The 18,516-nt window shown below is 40.9% G+C and overlaps 1 protein-coding gene across 1 annotated transcript in view; it reads left to right on the top strand.

Annotated features, from left to right (window-relative positions):
- Positions 1-1,817: 1,817 nt before the first annotated feature.
- Positions 1,818-18,516, top strand: part of LOC311046676 (myosin heavy chain, fast skeletal muscle-like) — a gene marked incomplete at both ends in the record, with an annotated part of 20,649 nt that continues 3,950 nt past the window's right edge. The window contains 30 exons of the mRNA XM_084059168.1: positions 1,818-2,024; positions 2,112-2,255; positions 2,804-2,960; positions 3,051-3,078; positions 3,168-3,291; positions 3,415-3,507; positions 3,605-3,668; positions 3,780-3,878; positions 3,971-4,074; positions 5,076-5,214; positions 5,310-5,428; positions 6,576-6,725; positions 7,119-7,289; positions 8,022-8,334; positions 9,001-9,065; positions 9,334-9,421; positions 12,878-12,995; positions 13,087-13,210; positions 13,311-13,447; positions 13,537-13,792; positions 14,372-14,614; positions 14,736-14,912; positions 15,002-15,147; positions 15,295-15,385; positions 15,755-16,144; positions 16,430-16,556; positions 16,715-16,833; positions 16,930-17,126; positions 17,299-17,482; positions 17,565-17,730. Of these exons, the coding sequence (XP_083915294.1) occupies positions 1,818-2,024; positions 2,112-2,255; positions 2,804-2,960; positions 3,051-3,078; positions 3,168-3,291; positions 3,415-3,507; positions 3,605-3,668; positions 3,780-3,878; positions 3,971-4,074; positions 5,076-5,214; positions 5,310-5,428; positions 6,576-6,725; positions 7,119-7,289; positions 8,022-8,334; positions 9,001-9,065; positions 9,334-9,421; positions 12,878-12,995; positions 13,087-13,210; positions 13,311-13,447; positions 13,537-13,792; positions 14,372-14,614; positions 14,736-14,912; positions 15,002-15,147; positions 15,295-15,385; positions 15,755-16,144; positions 16,430-16,556; positions 16,715-16,833; positions 16,930-17,126; positions 17,299-17,482; positions 17,565-17,730 (4,540 nt within the window). The remainder of the gene's footprint in view (positions 2,025-2,111; positions 2,256-2,803; positions 2,961-3,050; positions 3,079-3,167; positions 3,292-3,414; positions 3,508-3,604; positions 3,669-3,779; positions 3,879-3,970; positions 4,075-5,075; positions 5,215-5,309; positions 5,429-6,575; positions 6,726-7,118; positions 7,290-8,021; positions 8,335-9,000; positions 9,066-9,333; positions 9,422-12,877; positions 12,996-13,086; positions 13,211-13,310; positions 13,448-13,536; positions 13,793-14,371; positions 14,615-14,735; positions 14,913-15,001; positions 15,148-15,294; positions 15,386-15,754; positions 16,145-16,429; positions 16,557-16,714; positions 16,834-16,929; positions 17,127-17,298; positions 17,483-17,564; positions 17,731-18,516) is intronic.

The following is an 18,516-nucleotide window of genomic DNA, read 5'->3' as shown; positions in this document are numbered from 1 at the left end:
TTCACACCACGGTATAATGATAGGATTTAGATGTTAATGACTAATAAAATCATGAACAAAAAAAATGCATGTTGACAGATACTGATTAAAATCCTTTTAAAGGCATGTCCCTACTTATAGTTCCTGCGTTGCAAGCAATAAACCCTCAATATAAAAGAGGCGGTGTGAGATGGTTTGAGCGCAGGGCGATTTCAGAGTTTCATTTGGGAGGTGAGTGAGACTTGTTTAGCTGTGATTTATAGTGAAATAAATGTAAGATGCTAACTGCCTGACAATCTGTTCAGTTGTCTTTGACAAACAAATAATGTAACCTTAATTCATACAATGACATTAGAATAGATTAGAATAACAGAAATAAGAGACTAAACAAAAATTATATTTGAGCAAATATAATTTAATTTCATGGGATGAATATAACTAACACGTATGCTAAAAATGAATCAAACTGTCTCTTAATGGTGTAATGTACCATTAAACAAATAGAATCAGTAGTCTTTTCGTATAGTGTGATCAACCCAACATTGCACAATGTATTGTCACAGAGCAGCGGTGGTGTAAAGTAACTAAGTACATTTACTCAAGTACTGTACCTTAAGTAAAAGTTTCAGGTATTTTTACTTTACTGGAGTATTTCCAATTTTCAATTATTCTCTACTCGACTACATCTCAGAGGCAAATATAGTACTTTTACTCCACTACAATTATTTGAACATTTTAGTTACTAGTTACCTTGCAGATAGAATTTTTTTAATAGATTGTAGATCTGCTATTTTCAAATATTTAATACTTTTACTTTTAGTACTTTAAGTGCATTTTGATACCAATACTTTTGTATTTTTAAGTACTTTTCAAGTATATTTTGAATTCCGGACTTTTACTTGTAACGGAGTACTTCTACATTGCATTGATACATTACATTGTATTGATACTTTTACTTAAGTAAAGAATGTGAGTACTTTTTCCACCACTGCAGAGCGGCCCTTGCCCTATAGACACTTGACAGGGACAAAGCACACTCACTCATCAAACTACACAACTGCTTCTAAATGTATCATCGCTGGCCAGCTTGGAAGTGACTGTTTGGGGTTGTTTGTGTTTCATATTTGTATACCGGTATACAAATATGAAACACACAACACTCCCAAACAGTCACTTCCAAGCTAACATAAGCAGTTGTGACGTTTGATGAGTGAGTGTGCAGTGTTCCTGTCAAGTCTCTATAGGGCCCGTGATATAAACAATATATAGATACAAGGTATGTGACTTCTATTGTGACTACTAGCAGTTTTAGTATAAATATTAGTTACTGTTACTATTGATGCTTTAGTATCTGCTTATAGCAAATACACAAGGTTTTCTAAAGCTACATATTATGCCTCATTGTACATGTATACGCCTCGTGTCTAATTGCACATATATATTTGTTACCTTTCTATTTCATGTTATTTAAATTGTAGTTTTATTCTTATCTTTGTTTTGATTATATATTGATTTCATTCACTATTACTATAGCCATTGTTGTTGTAGCATAGTACGTTGTGGACCACACAAGATTGCACTTTGAGTACTGACAAATAAAACCTTCTCCTTCTTCTTCTTCCTCTTCAAAATGGTGTGCCCCCCCCACACACACACACACACACACACTTAGGGATTGCACTTGAAGGTTCCAGCTGTAGAGGGGTGAGTGTTCATCCTTTTTCTATTCAACTAACCAACAAGACTAGCCCTAAAAAGTCCTACAATTCTCTGTTCAGATCTCAAGTCAGCAAAGGCATCAACGCCACCTTTATTTCTGTCCACAGAAAGCCGCCACCATGAGTACGGACGCGGAGATGGAGCAATATGGCAAGGCCGCCATGTATCTCCGTAAGCCAGAGAGGGAGAGACTCGAGGCTCAAACTGCGCCCTTTGATGCCAAAACGGCTGCATATGTGGCCGACGCTAAGGAGCTGTATCTCAAGTGTAAAATCATATCGAAGGACGGCGGCAAAGTCACCGTGGAAGTGCTCGACACCAAGGAGGTACGTAGGTGTATCTAAAATCAAATAGTGGCATAGTACAACGCAACACATTCTGAGGTTTTGTGTTTTCTTGTTTTTCTTGTCTAGGAAAAAACTGTGAAAGAGGACGATGTGACCCCTATGAACCCTCCCAAGTATGACAAGATTGAGGACATGGCCATGATGACCCACCTCACTGAAGCCACTGTCCTGTATAACCTCAAAGAGCGTTATGCAGCGTGGATGATCTATGTAAGATGTTATACCTGCTGACTCTGAGAACAGTACAGCGTTCTGCTCTGAGCGGTCAATAGCAAAGAAAAGGGAACAAATTCAAAAGTTGTAACATCCTGAAGAAAAACAAAACAAGATGGTGTGTAATAATGCTTGGCTGTTCCCTGATGCCACTTGGAACTGGTGGCTGCAATAGTAGCCAGTGATGGAAGAAGTATTAACATTTTTTACTTAAGTAAAATGATCAATACTGCAATGAAGACATACTCTGTTTCCCATATCAAAATCTACAAAGTAACTAGTAACTAAAAGTTTTCAAATAATTGTAGTGGAGTACAAGAACAATATTTGCCTCTGCAACGTAGTGGAGTAGAAGTAAATGTATTGAAAATTGGAAATGCTCCGGTAATGTTCAAATACCTCAAAATTGTACTGAAGTACTTGCGTACATGTACTTAGGTGCTTTCCACCATTGCCCCCCTGCCCTAGTCATCCGTTGTCCCAGGTATGTGAGGTGCTCGCTGCTATGTTGTATGTTATAATGTTCTCTCTCTTGTCCCCTTCAGACCTACTCTGGCTTGTTCTGTGCAACTGTGAACCCCTACAAGTGGCTCCCAGTGTACGACCAGGATGTTGTAAACGCCTACCGAGGCAAGAAGCGTGTGGAGGCTCCACCCCACATCTTCTCTGTCTCTGACAACGCCTATCAGTTCATGCTGATGGGTACGTACTGGTCAGGACAATGTAAACAAATATACAACTATAATGGTTTTGCTGTATCCATGACTAAAAAGTATACTCTACATTTTACAGATAAAGAGAATCAGTCTGTCTTGATCACGTAAGTTTCTCATCTACTAAGCTTAAAAAAAGAGCATTGTAATCAAATTCACAAACTGTGTTTCTCTGAATGTATGCATTTATAACCAGTGGAGAATCCGGTGCTGGAAAGACTGTGAACACCAAGCGTGTCATCCAGTACTTTGCAACAGCAGCTAGTTCTGTTGAAAAAGGAGAAAAAAAGGAGGCACCAGTCGGTGCTGGCAAACTCAAGGTATTTGTACAGGTTTCAAACTTGGGACAAATTACACATTTTGAACATAAAGAATGTACATATGCAATATAGCAATGCAATTTAAAAGAATTATGTCCAAATTCTAAATTTGGTGATGTCTAGGGGTCACTGGAGGATCAGATTATTGCAGCCAATCCCTTGCTGGAGTCCTATGGTAATGCCAAGACTGTGAGGAATGACAACTCCTCTCGCTTTGTAAGTGTAAAATAATGATGTATTGAGAAATCCTGCAATCACTTCATAATGGAGAGTTTTTTTTTTTTTTTTTAACAAATTGTCCTTTATGAAACAGGGTAAATTCATTCGAATCTGGTTCAACAATAGCGGTAAACTGTCCAGTGCTGATATTGAGACATGTAAGTATGAAATTCACATATGATAATTACATTATATGTGCCTTAATGTTTTGAGGAATACATTTGACTTACATAATAATAATAATAATAATAATAATACAACCCTTATAGATCTGCTGGAGAAGTCCAGAGTGACCTACCAGCTCCCTGCTGAGAGAGGATATCATATCTTCTATCAGATGATGACCAATCACAAACCTGGGATTATTGGTAAGTGTAAAATGGACCAATGATGCAGTTAATTAATCAATTAATTAATAATAGCAAATGTTCACCCTTTTTCTTTTTTAATCCCTTTTCAGAAATGTGTCTGATCACCAACAACCCCTATGACTTCCCATTGTGCAGCATGGGTCAGATCACTGTGGCCAGCATTGACGACAAAGTTGAGCTGGACGCCACTGATGTCAGTAAACATATGTTTATAATAGGTTTCTAATATAATTCAGTGTACAGTCAGTTGCTCTGCAAGTGCAATGCATGTATTTTCCAAAGTGATGTTGGTTATGGTCATGAAGTGTGGGGTCATGACCGACAGAATAAGATTGCTGATACAGTACAAGCAGCCAAAATGAGTTTTCTCAGATACAGTAGGTGGCCGTCTCTCTCCCTTAGAGATAGAGTGAGAGGTTCGGTAATCCGCGAGAGACTCGGAGTAGAACCTCTGCTCCTTCACTTGGAAAGGAGCCAGCCTAGGTGGTTCGGGCAACTATAGGCTCTATTCACAGCAGCCATTTTATGAAGACATTCACAGGTGTTACCAATGATACTAATGAAGGCTCTGTTCCATTCTGGTCAAACAGAGTCAGGGTGCTGATATTGTGCATGTCGACTCACTGGAAACACTCTGTGACACCAGTGGGTCTACAGTTGGGGTCCAGGGACCCTCATGGGCTTCCAAATGGCCCCTTACAGGTGTGTAACTCTGAGAGTGTACAAATGGAACCAAATGGACCCGTAAGGGTCCATTTGGTTCCATTTGTACACTCTCAGAGTTATGGGGGTCGTGGAAACCACTGTGCTACACTAAATGGAACAGAGCCTTCATTAGTATCATTGGTAACACCTGTGAAGGAAGTGATAATATGGCTGCTGTGCATAGAGCCTATTACGGATGCCTCCAGAGCGTCTCCCTAGGGCGGTCTTCGCTTCATGTCCCACTGGGACCAAGGACCAGATTACATCTCCACACTGGCCTTGCAACACCTCAGGATCCCCCAGGGGGAAGTTGCTAATGTTGCTCAGGAAAGGGAAGTCTGGAGCTCTCTGCTGGAACTGTTGCCCCCGTGACCCGATTCCGAATAATCGGTTGAAGATGGATCGATGGATGGCTGGCTGGATGGATGGATGGATGGATGGATGGATGTTTGTTAGAGTAATGTGTTAATGTTAATCTTTTGAACACAGGATGCTATTGACGTCCTGGGCTTCAACAATGACGAGAAGCAGTACATCTACAAGTTTACAGGTGCAGTGATGCATCATGGGGTCTTGAAGTTCAAACAGAAACAGCGTGAGGAACAGGCTGAGCCTGACGGCACAGAGGGTGAGCATTATCTTCAGCCATGGAATGAAAACAATCAATAGTTCATCATGAGTATTGTATTTTAATACATTATACATGTTTATGACTTATTTTAGAGGCTGACAAGATTGCCTACCTAATGGGTCTGAACTCGGGAGAGATGCTGAAGGCTTACTGCTACCCCAGAGTGAAGGTTGGAAACGAGTATGTCACTAAGGGACAAACTGTGTCACAGGTGAGAAAGTTACTTTATTGTATTGTTCTGAATTCATACACACCTTATATTCTTGACAGCATACCATTCGGTTCTTAAGTCTGACGTAATTTTGTAGTCCGACGTCCCGTCCGGGTCCAAAAGGCACCAGCGCCGTCCACTCTTCATTGTAAACAACATGTTGGAACCCGTAAATCTTTTTACAATAACCTCCTTTTTCAGAAATGAAACATTGAGGGTTAATAAGGGTCTTAATGCTAATATCATAGAAGTACTAAGTATTTATTTATTATTATGATTTAACATTATTATTATTAACATTAAAACACTTGGACCCGGAAGTTATTCTAGCGGGGCGCAACGTCACGTCTGAACAATCGAATTAGAACTGTATTATCTTTTTGAGTTGTGTCCAGACTTAATTGCAGTCTGACATATTTTGACTGTAGTGCTACCCATAAAAACTACACATTGTGTAGCAATCCTATATTAAAATTGCCTTGTGGGTGGATGGGCATTTTTCCAGTTACACATCACATGCGTGGACACGAATAAGACGACTCACACACGCACAGTTCCACCACCACACAAATGTAAATTCATTCTTAAGAAGTTTGCCATGTCTCCATCCCCCCCTGTCCGTGGCCCTGACACACACACACACACACACACACACACACAAACCTCTAGTATATTATATGTCCATTATGATACACTGCTAAAGAAACAATGAGAGACCACACTGAATAGAATTGCTGCTATATATGACTATGAATTGAATACCAAGGACCTCAATGGAAACAAGACCGCAATGACTTTTTTAGTCTGACCTTTTAGTCAAAGTATTTTAAATGTAATTGTGCTGTTTTACATATTTTGCCTAATAAAATATTCAATCAAGAAATTCAATCAATCAAAAGAACCGCTGCTCCTTCACTTCTATAATGAAATAAACACATTTTAACGTTCAACATTTTAAAGTAATAAAAAAGTCATTATATTCAAAACAAATCCAAAAAAATAAATAACTTAATGTCTCATTTGAAGTTAATCAGTCTGTGCTATACCCACACTAAATGGGGGTGGAAAATGCATGGATGTATACTTCTTTGGAAGAAATGTAATAATTAAATTCACACCCCTACTAATAACTTTCCTGTTTCCTTAGGTAATGAACTCAGTGGGTGCCTTGGCTAAATCCATCTATGAGAAGATGTTCTTGTGGATGGTCATCAGGATCAACGAGATGCTGGACACCAAGCAGCAGAGAAACTACTACATTGGTGTGCTGGACATCGCTGGTTTTGAAATCTTTGATGTAAGCATGGACTTGTTTTTTAAGTTGTAGACTAATGAAAAAGAAGACTTATTTTCTTCCAATTACACACCCCATGAAGCATTGAATTCATGGAGATGTTTTTGTTTTTATCGCATTCCTAAGCCAATCATTTGATTTGATGAATCATTTGATAACCGGCGGTCACTCCGGTAGGACACACAAAGAATCCCCTAGGTGTTTTTGTGCAATTAAGGCGTTACTTAACGAAAAAACACAAACAGTTCAAATCTGGAGATCTGGAGAGGTTTCTGCCCGACAACAATCAATTTATTGCAACATAGGTTTTTCAGAAAACGTCTTAGGATTCGGAAGACATTTGGCCTCAGGTCTTAATGGGTTAAAAGATTAAAGTAATGATATTTCCACCTACAGTTCAACACCCTAGAGCAGCTGTGCATCAACTTCACCAATGAGAAACTGCAACAGTTTTTCAATCACACCATGTTTGTACTGGAACAAGAAGAGTACAAGAAAGAGGGCATTCCCTGGGATACCATTGACTTTGGCATGGACCTGGCCGTCTGCATTGAGCTCATTGAGAAGGTAGGTACATGGGTCTGCATTGAGCTCATTGAGAAGGTAGGTACATGGGTCTGCATTGAGCTCATTGAGAAGGTATACTATTATTTTGTGACACGCCATGACATGGCTTCATTGCTAACTTTTCTGCTAAGCTTAGTCAAAGATGGTTCATTTATGAAGATAAAACATCCCAAAGTAAATGGGAGGTAGATTGTCATTCTTTTTTTTTGTCTTTGGCTTAGCTCAGAAACAGGTTTGGTGTTTTTAAACCAATCAGGCGGTCCCGTCACCTCGAGCAATGGGATAGACGAGGTCTCGTCTCACAGCAGCGTAGCTGTTTGTTGCCTCGTCGTGCATTTGGCAGACAGAGAGAGCGTTGCTGACTGAGGCCGACTGAGACACGTTTATGTAGTGCATTGCTTATTTCTCACCTCAAATGTTTTCAGATACATAATTATTTTAATGTACTGTTTAAGTTTAAAACGATAATAATGGCCATCATCTTGAGTTGGATAAAGAACGTAGCAGTCCAAGAGTGTTTCCCTAATTGAAAACAGGAGCAAGTGGAGGAACGTGAGCTATGAGACTCAGGCAGGTGAATTGATCAAGATTCAAATATATTCAAAAGGGCCTATCCTGACATTCCGCAGTACGTTTACGTTTTCAGGAGGCAAAACAATACAATAATATTGTTCATGTTATATTAAGTTTTTGCTTTTGGTTTTTGATTTGTCTTTTGTCTCCTTCACAAAGCCCTTGGGCATCTTCTCCATCCTTGAAGAGGAGTGCATGTTCCCAAAGGCCTCAGACACCACCTTCAAGGCCAAGCTCTATGATCAGCATCTTGGAAAGTGCAAAGCCTTTGAGAAGCCCAAGCCTGTCAAAGGCAAGCCTGAGGCAATGCAGCCCCACTTCGCCCTGGTGCACTACGCCGGTACGGTGGACTACAGCATCCTAGGCTGGCTAGAGAAAAACAAGGATCCCCTCAACGACTCTGTGGTGCAGCTGTACCAGAAGTCTTCAGTGAAGCTGCTGTCTGTTTTCTATCCTCCTCCTGAGCCTGAAGGTATGTTTATTAATATGACTAGACCATACCCGGTCGACGCATCCGTGGGGGGATATGCGCACATGATCTGGCAACCCGGGAGGCAGTTCGTCCCATAGCTGGGCAAGATAATATAATATAATGTGTTACATCCTCCTCCTGAGACTGCTTGCTGTGTTCTATCCTCCCCCAAAAAATAAGGGAGATATATCTAATCAAATCAATTACCAAATTAATGAAATAATTACATTATTATTTGACAGTAAAATCATCAACTTGATATTAAAGCTGCACTATGTAACTTTCCTCTTCTACCCCGGATTTGAACCCGGTTTCCTGTGAAAGTGCTGGATCTTTTACCATTGAGCTAATAGACCACCGAAGTCTGACGTAATTTACACATCCTTGGTTTGTCTACCTGGTTCGCAGTTTTCCACAGACTGTATCAAATATAAGTAACTGACTATCATAAACGATACAGAACCTCCTCCCTGACAATAACGCCGAGACAGTTTGTTTATTTTTGGACCACAATTGTTATATGAGACGATGCTATGATGACCCAATGTCATTCTCCATAGCGAAATTACTTTACGAACCTGGGGATGAACGACTGACGTCAGGACTTCGGTGGTCTATAGACTACAATTTATCGGACTTCTGAATTTATTTGACTTTTGACCAAAGGAACGTCGGCAGGAGGCAAGAAGAAGAAGGGTGGTTCTATGATGACTGTGTCTGCTGCTTTCAGGGTAAGAATATTTATTCATTATCAACATTATCTAGTCATGTAACAAATAGGCACAATATATTTTCATGTTGTAAATAAACAATGTTGTGAGCTTACAGATCAGCTATTCTTGAATAGCTGTAGAATAAAATAGGGCTTAACGTATGTTGTATGTTCTGCCTAAATGTTTTAAATAATAATCTACATCTGCAAAGCAACTGAAGGAAAAAGTACAATATTGTACAATTTTTAACTGACCTACTACCTATCTTTTTATTATGTATTGATAGGAGAACCTGGGGAAGCTGATGACCAACCTGAGGAGCACTCATCCTCACTTTGTGCGTTGCCTGATTCCTAACGAGTCCAAGACTCCAGGTAAACACCTGGGACATATATATATATATATATATATATATATATATATATTTTATATATATATATATATATATATATATATATATATATATATATATTTATACTGTGTATATATAAAAACACAAAAAATACTAATTTAAATAATGATTGAGAGGTGGTCATTTAATGCAACTTAGGCCAGTGTGTCCTTAGTATATCCTAATAATAATGATAATGATAATAACAATAACAATAATAACTAGAAAAAGTGCTCACAACTCTCCGCTGTTGGGAATGTTGGGAATGTTCTATCTGTATAAGTGTCCTATCCGTCCTGTCTGTATAAGTGTCCTATCCCTCCTGTCTGTATAAGTGTCCTATCCGTCCTGTCTATGTAAGTGTCCTATCCGTCCTGTCTGTGTAAGTGTCCTATCCGTCCTGTCTGTGTAAGTGTCCTATCCGTCCTGTCTGTGTAAGTGTCCTATCCAATTGTTACAGTATCCGCCATTTCTCAACCATTTCGGGATTGTTCCTGTCTTACCTCACTCTTACCAGACTTGTGTTGGGAATGTTCTAATTCTTATGTTCTAACTGTCCTATCCATCCTGTCTTTATAAGTGTCCAATCCCTCCTGTCTGTATAAGTGTCCTATCCGTCTGTATAAGTGTCCTATCCGTCTGTATAAGTGTCCTATCCGTCTTGTCTGTATAAGTGTCCTATCCGTCCTGTCTATGTAAGTGTCCTATCCCTCCTGTCTGTGTAAGTGTCCTATCCCTCCTGTCTGTATAAGTGTCCTATCCGTCCTGTCTGTATACTGTAAGTGTCCTATCCGTCCTGTCTGTATACTGTAAGTGTCCTATCCGTCCTGTCTGTATACTGTAAGTGTCCTATCCGTCCTGTCTGTATACTGTAAGTGTCCTATCCGTCCTGTCTGTATACTGTAAGTGTCCTATCCGTCCTGTCTGTGTAAGTGTCATATCCCTCCTGTCTGTGTAAGTGTCCTATCCGTCCTGTCTGTGTAAGTGTTCTATCCGTCCTGTCTGTATAAGTGTCCTATCCGTCCTGTCTGTATAAGTGTCCTATCCGTCCTGTCTGTGTACTGTAAGTGTCCTATCCGTCTGTGTAAGTGTCATATCCCTCCTGTCTATATAAGTGTCCTATCTGTCCTATCTGCCAATTATGTATCAGCCATGCAGCCATTTCGTGATGGTTCCTGTCTTACCTCACTTTGGCAGTGGCAACGACACTGCCAAAGTGACGCCATGTATTTATACAATATTTCACCGTATTGTCACGTGTCACGTGAGGCTTGACCAATCGGTGTGTCATATTTAGAAAGTGAAAACAAAACTCTCCTGCGGAGAGTAATAATAAGGGTAATAATAAAATTAACTAGAAAAAGTGCTCCTCGGAGCACAACTCTCCGCTGTTGGGAATGTTGGGAATGTTCTATCTGTATAAGTGTCCTATCCGTCCTGTCTGTATAAGTGTCCTATCCCTCCTGTCTGTATAAGTGTCCTATCCGTCCTGTCTATGTAAGTGTCCTATCCGTCCTGTCTGTGTAAGTGTCCTATCCGTCCTGTCTGTGTAAGTGTCCTATCCAATTGTTACAGTATCCGCCATTTCTCAACCATTTCGGGATTGTTCCTGTCTTACCTCACTCTTACCAGACTTGTGTTGGGAATGTTCTAATTCTTATGTTCTAACTGTCCTATCCATCCTGTCTTTATAAGTGTCCAATCCCTCCTGTCTGTATAAGTGTCCTATCCGTCTGTATAAGTGTCCTATCCGTCTTGTCTGTATAAGTGTCCTATCCGTCCTGTCTATGTAAGTGTCCTATCCCTCCTGTCTGTATAAGTGTCATATCCGTCCTGTCTGTATACTGTAAGTGTCCTATCCGTCCTGTCTGTATACTGTAAGTGTCCTATCCGTCCTGTCTGTGTAAGTGTCATATCCCTCCTGTCTATGTAAGTGTCCTATCCGTCCTGTCTGTGTAAGTGTTCTATCCGTCCTGTCTGTATAAGTGTCCTATCCGTCCTGTCTGTATAAGTGTCCTATCCGTCCTGTCTGTATAAGTGTCCTATCCGTCCTGTCTGTGTACTGTAAGTGTCCTATCCGTCTGTGTAAGTGTCATATCCCTCCTGTCTATATAAGTGTCCTATCTGTCCTATCTGCCAATTATGTATCAGCCATGCAGCCATTTCGTGATGGTTCCTGTCTTACCTCACTTTGACAGTGGCACAGACACTGTCAAAGTGATGCCATGTATTTATACAGTATTTCACCGTATTGTCACGTGTCACGTGAGGCTTGACCAATCGGTGTGTCATATTTAGAAAGTGAAAACAATACTCTCCTGCGGAGAGTAATAATAATAATAATAATAATAATAATAATAACTAGAAAAAGTGCTCCTCGGAGCACAACTCTCCGCTGTTGGGAATGTTGGGAATGTTCTCTGTATAAGTGTCCTATCCGTCCTGTCTGTATAAGTGTCCTATCCCTCCTGTCTGTATAAGTGTCCTATCCGTCCTGTCTATGTAAGTGTCCTATCCGTCCTGTCTGTGTAAGTGTCCTATCCGTCCTGTCTGTGTAAGTGTCCTATCCGTCCTGTCTGTGTAAGTGTCCTATCCAATTGTTACAGTATCCGCCATTTCTCAACCATTTCGTGATTGTTCCTGTCTTACCTCACTCTTACCAGACTTGTGTTGGGAATGTTGGGAATGTTCTAATTCTTATGTTCTAACTGTCCTATCCATCCTGTCTGTATAAGTGTCCGATCCGTCCTGTCTGTATAAGTGTCCTATCCGTCTGTATAAGTGTCCTATCCGTCTTGTCTGTATAAGTGTCCTATCCGTCCTGTCTATGTAAGTGTCCTATCCCTCCTGTCTGTGTAAGTGTCCTATCCCTCCTGTCTGTATAAGTGTCCTATCCGTCCTGTCTGTATACTGTAAGTGTCCTATCCGTCCTGTCTGTATACTGTCAGTGTCCTATCCGTCCTGTCTGTATACTGTAAGTGTCCTATCCGTCCTGTCTGTGTAAGTGTCATATCCCTCCTGTCTATGTAAGTGTCCTATCCGTCCTGTCTGTGTAAGTGTTCTATCCGTCCTGTCTGTATAAGTGTCCTATCCGTCCTGTCTGTATAAGTGTCCTATCCGTCCTGTCTGTATAAGTGTCCTATCCGTCCTGTCTGTGTACTGTAAGTGTCCTATCCGTCTGTGTAAGTGTCATATCCCTCCTGTCTATATAAGTGTCCTATCTGTCCTATCTGCCAATTATGTATCAGCCATGCAGCCATTTCGTGATGGTTCCTGTCTTACCTCACTTTGACGGTGGCAAAGACACCGCCATGTATTTATACAGTATTTCACCGTATTGTCACGTGTCACGTGAGGCTTGACCAATCGGTGTGTCATATTTAGAAAGTGAAAACAAAACTCTCCTGCGGAGAGTAATAATGAAACAACATCTTTACAGGGCTGATGGAGAACTTCCTGGTCATACATCAGCTGAGGTGTAACGGTGTGCTGGAGGGCATCAGGATTTGTAGGAAGGGCTACCCCAGCAGAATCCCATACGCTGACTTCAAGCAGAGGTAGTTATGTCTTTATTCCAGGTTTTAAGGTTAGGTTCCGTAACTATTAACGGGAGGCATGCAAAATGAACCATGCACTTTTGCAAAACAGGTACAAAGTACTGAACGCCAGCGCATGTCCCGAGGGCCAGTTCATGGACAATAAGAAAGCTTCTGAGAAGCTGCTTGGGTCCATTGATGTACCTCATGATGAGTACAAGTTTGGACACACCAAGGTAAACGCACTGCGAACCTTGTTTAACGTTATTGAGAGAGGACCAAACGTTGGTTTTGCAGTCGATTATTTACATATATACTTTGTAATATTCTATGCAGGTGTTCTTCAAAGCTGGTCTGCTGGGTACGCTGGAGGAAATGCGAGATGAGAAGCTGGCTATTCTGGTCGGCATGATTCAGGCTCGCTGCAGAGGTTTCCTCATGCGGTTGGAGTTCATTGAGATGGTGAAAAGAAGGTATACTTTGACTGCATAATTTAATGTAGTATTTAGTTACAATTTCTTAAAGTACACTTTTTAAATTACCGTAACTGTTTTCCCAACAGAGATGCCATTCTCACCATCCAGTTCAACGTGCGTGCATTCTGCAACGTGAAACACTGGCCATGGATGTTGATGTTCTTCAAGATCAAGCCTCTTCTGCAGAGTGCTGAGACTGAGAAGGAGCTGGCCAATATGAAGGAGAACTATGACAAAATGAAAACTGACCTGGCTACTGCCCTGGCCAAGAAAAAAGAACTGGAGGAAAAGATGGTGTCTCTGGTGCAGGAAAAGAATAATCTGGCACTGGCAGCCGCATCAGTAAGTACATTTCTGCAAGGACGTTTTGTAGTTCAAACCGTGAGCTTGAATCTTTTCTCTTATCTTATCTCATATATTCATCCTGAACAAATGCTGATGTAGTGAGTTTGTGCACCGAGCTGGGATCAAACCGCGCTCCCCGACTTGGCAACCCGACCAAGGACCCAGCTTTTAGCCTTTGAAATTGAGTATATATAGGAAGTGACAGTTCATATGAATGACCTGTAGTTTTACACCTGCTAGTGTCAGACTTTTTTTTTTTTACAAACTTTTGACTTGATTTTCTTACAGGCAGGCTTGTTAGCTCTCATGCATTGAAAGAGGCATGAGCTCGGCTCTGAGCTCTCCATAGGTTGGCAGAGGGAGTGTAGTGCCCACTGCCCAGGATTACTAGACAATTAGCACTGGGTGAAAAAAATGGGGTTACAAAATCATTGAGGACCCCCCACTCCACATCCTGTCGAACTACGCCAGATTGTAGTGGAGCTAAGCTCGATTGGCAGAGATATGTTGTGGCCGGGTCTTGTCTGGGGTCACTACACTGACATGTTTACTTATTTTTATATTTGTGACCACAAGGGAGAAGATAGTCTGAATGATGCTGAGGAGAGGTGTGAGGGTCTTATTAAAAGTAAGATCCAGTTGGAGGCAAAGCTCAAAGAGACAACTGAGAGACTGGAGGACGAGGAGGAGATCAATGCTGAGCTGACCGCCAAGAAGCGGAAGCTGGAGGATGAATGCTCTGAGCTCAAGAAGGACATTGATGACCTGGAGCTGACCTTGGCCAAAGTGGAGAAGGAGAAACACGCCACTGAAAACAAGGTTCATGATCATACACTCTATGATCATACACTCTATACTCTATGAACAAGGTTCATGGTTATACACTCTATTAGTTCTCTTATCAATTTATAACGCAAGTTCTGTTTCTGTGCTTATTCAGGTGAAGAACCTGACCGAGGAGATGGCCTCTCAGGATGAAGGTCTTGCTAAGCTGACCAAGGAAAAGAAGGCCCTCCAAGAGGCCCATCAGCAGACCCTGGATGACCTGCAGGCAGAGGAAGACAAAGTCAACACTCTGACCAAGGCCAAAACCAAGCTGGAACAGCAAGTTGATGATGTGAGTTCATCAAGTGAATCAATATGTTTTGAACACATTATGTTTATTGTTGTACTGAATTATTCATTGTTGTTTTTATTATTGTGCAGTTGGAGGGTTCTCTGGAGCAAGAGAAGAAGCTCCGCATGGACCTGGAGAGAGCCAAGAGAAAGCTTGAGGGGGATCTGAAACTGGCCCAGGAATCCATCATGGATCTGGAGAATGACAAACAGCAGTCAGAGGAGAAGATAAAGAAGTAATGTGGAACATGATAATAATATATTATTAATAATAATAATAATTCATATGAATAATTATGAATGAATTAATAATAATAACAATGAAATGTCATGGAGAAAAAACTGCAGAATCACACTAAAATATGATGTACTGTATTCCACAGGAAGGAGTTTGAAACAAGCCAGCTTCTGAGTAAGATTGAGGATGAACAATCTTTGGGGGCTCAGCTGCAGAAGAAGATCAAAGAACTTCAGGTGTTTAACATTTCTTTCAAATCTAAAGTTGAACCGCCTAAACCCTAGTTGACCAGGGTTTATACTTAAACAGGGTCTATACTTAAACCCTATGTACTTAGTTGACCAGGGTCCCCCATGGGTCTATACTTAAACCCTATATACTTAGTTGATCAGGATACCCCATGGGTCTATACTTGGCCCCCTCCTTTTTTTGCCACTGCTGATCCATAAGCTCACAATGTGTCGCGTCAGAACACGTAGTGAGCTTGTAAATGTTTGCTTATTATGACATGCCCAAACTAGGGATGCAAGGGTTCATTCAAGTGTTTAAATCTTTTAGTAAATCATGATTTTCACATGTCTTTCTAACATCGTTAATTTGAAAAGGCTCGTATTGAAGAACTGGAGGAAGAGATCGAGGCTGAACGTGCCGCTCGTGCCAAGGTTGAGAAGCAGAGAGCTGATCTCTCCAGGGAACTTGAGGAGATCAGTGAGAGGCTGGAGGAGGCTGGTGGAGCCACCGCCTCTCAGATTGAGATGAACAAGAAGCGCGAGGCTGAGTTCCAGAAGCTGCGTCGTGACCTCGAAGAGTCCACCCTGCAGCACGAGGCCACCGCCTCTGGCCTCCGTAAGAAACAGGCTGACAGCGTTGCGGAGCTGGGTGAACAGATCGACAACCTCCAGCGTGTCAAGCAGAAACTGGAGAAGGAGAAGAGCGAATACAAGATGGAGATCGATGACCTGTCCAGCAACATGGAGGTTGTCGCTAAGGCAAAGGTAAGAATGGAATGTCTGTGGATAATTCCTCAGATAATACTTGTTCAATGAACAATATAAAATAAAAAAAAAACACACACAAGACAAATACTCTAAATGCAATGATTGATGGCCAGTGATTGATCCCACTTCTGGTACCACTTGTAGCATGTTGTTTCTAAACAAAGTACTCGATTGGCAATTGAGAGAAATTTGTATAATATTGAACTGCTGTAAAAAGGAACATGACCTAACACATGTAGGTCACACAGCCATTAATTTAATTTGTCTAATGTTAATTAACAGGGAAATCTTGAGAAGATGTGCCGCACCCTTGAGGACCAACTCAGTGAAATCAAGTCCAAGTGTGACGAGAATGTTCGCCAGATAAATGATATTGGAGCTCAGAGAGCAAGACTGTTGATGGAAAATGGTAAACGTTCTTTGTAAAGTCTACTTGACATGGCTTGTCAATGTCACCAAATTCCATACTTAGAGATGATGATTAACAGTTTCCCAGGCCTTTTACGAATATATATCCAAATTAGATGATACAACTTTTTTTTAAGGAATATTTCCATTTCTAACTAGGTGAATTTTCTCGTCAACTTGAGGAGAAAGACGGTCTTGTCTCACAGCTTACCAGAGGCAAGCAGGCCTTCACCCAGCAGATTGAGGAGTTGAAGAGACACGTTGAAGAGGAGGTCAAGGTGAGGAGCATTTTCTTTTTCCACAAACAGGCCTTGTATTATATTTTTGTGTTATTATATTCAGTTGACATTATTTTGGCAATGTTCTTTTGTCAGGCAAAGAATGCCCTTGCCCATGGTGTGCAATCAGCTCGCCATGACTGTGACCTTCTGAGGGAGCAGTTTGAGGAGGAACAGGAGGCCAAGGCTGAACTGCAGCGTGGAATGTCCAAGGCCAACAGTGAGGTGGCTCAGTGGAGGAGCAAGTATGAGACTGATGCTGTCCAACGCACTGAGGAGCTGGAAGAAGCTAAGTAAGTGTTTTTCACTATCAGGTACCATTCTCTATATAGTTATCAGTGTTTTATACTATCAGGTACTACTAACTATACAAAGTAAGTGATCAGTGTTTTACACTATCAGGTACCACTCTTTATACTAAATATTATCCACAATGATTTGATCCCATTCTAAACTGACCAACAGGAAGAAGCTCGCCCAGCGTCTTCAGGAAGCCGAGGAGCAAATTGAGGCTGTGAATTCCAAGTGCGTCTCTCTGGATAAAACCAAACATAGACTCCAGGGTGAAGTGGAAGACCTCATGATTGATGTGGAGAGGGCCAATGGTTTGGCTGCCAACCTTGACAAGAAACAAAGGAACTTCGATAAGGTGCTTTGACATAAAGTGGATTATTTTAAAACATAATGATTTTAGCCTCCATAAAGTGGTGGTCATTATAAATGGTGTGCAGGTCCTGGCAGAATGGAAGCAGAAATTCGAAGAGGGGCAGGCAGAGCTGGAGGGAGCTCAGAAAGATGCTCGTTCTCTCAGCACTGAGTTGTTTAAGATGAAGAATTCCTACGAGGAGTCTCTGGACCAACTGGAGACCATGAAGCGTGAAAACAAGAACCTGCAACGTAAGACTTTCTCTACATACTTCTTTCAATATTAGTTTCGCTTCAATGTTTTTTGCCAACTTGTTTTGAGCCAAGGCTGGTGTTTGTTAATGGGTCAAAATGGGTCCTCATTTTAATCAGTGTATCTCAAAGTTGGGTTCATGTGTGTTTAAAGGTAGGGTAAGTGATATTTTTGGGTTAAAACAAAAAGTATTATGTTAAAAGGTTAAAGCACTATATTCTGATAGTAATCATTGCTATAGAGTGTTTGTTCAGTAACAGGAGTCTCCCCGTCTCTCCAGCTCTTTAATAAACAGAACATACATTTTCCGGTAGGTGTCAAAATCTCAGCCAATCAGGAGAAAGTACCCATTTTTAAGCTTCATTTTTATAGTGTTCCAGTTCCAATTTTGCCTGCTCATTTCTTAGTGTCATCACTTCCAATTTCACTTGTTTAATCTATATCCCGATTGAGTTCTCTATCCTGATTGGATAAAATTGGAAATGAAGCTGAAACTGAAACGAAAATGCAGCTGAAACTGAAACGAAAATGCATTTTCTGTTTTATAAAGAGCTGGAGAGACAAGGAGACTCCTTTTTACTGAACAAACACTCTATAGCAATGAGTACTATCAGAATATAGAGCTATTTAACACTTATTTTAACCAAAGAAAATCACTTACCCTACCTTTAATATTAAAAGTAAATATAAATATGCCTTTAAATGTTTTAAAGTCACATTTCTCTCAATTGTCAATTGAGTACTTTGTATAGAAACAAAACGTCACAATTGGTGTTAGAAGTGGG

The sequence above is a fragment of the Gymnoscopelus microlampas genome, assembly GCF_963454915.1.
Source record: "Gymnoscopelus microlampas genome assembly, chromosome: 6".
Classification (NCBI taxonomy): Eukaryota; Metazoa; Chordata; class Actinopteri; order Myctophiformes; family Myctophidae; genus Gymnoscopelus; species Gymnoscopelus microlampas.
The sequence above is the reverse complement of the archived record's forward strand: the minus strand, read 5'-3'. Positions and strand labels throughout refer to the sequence as shown.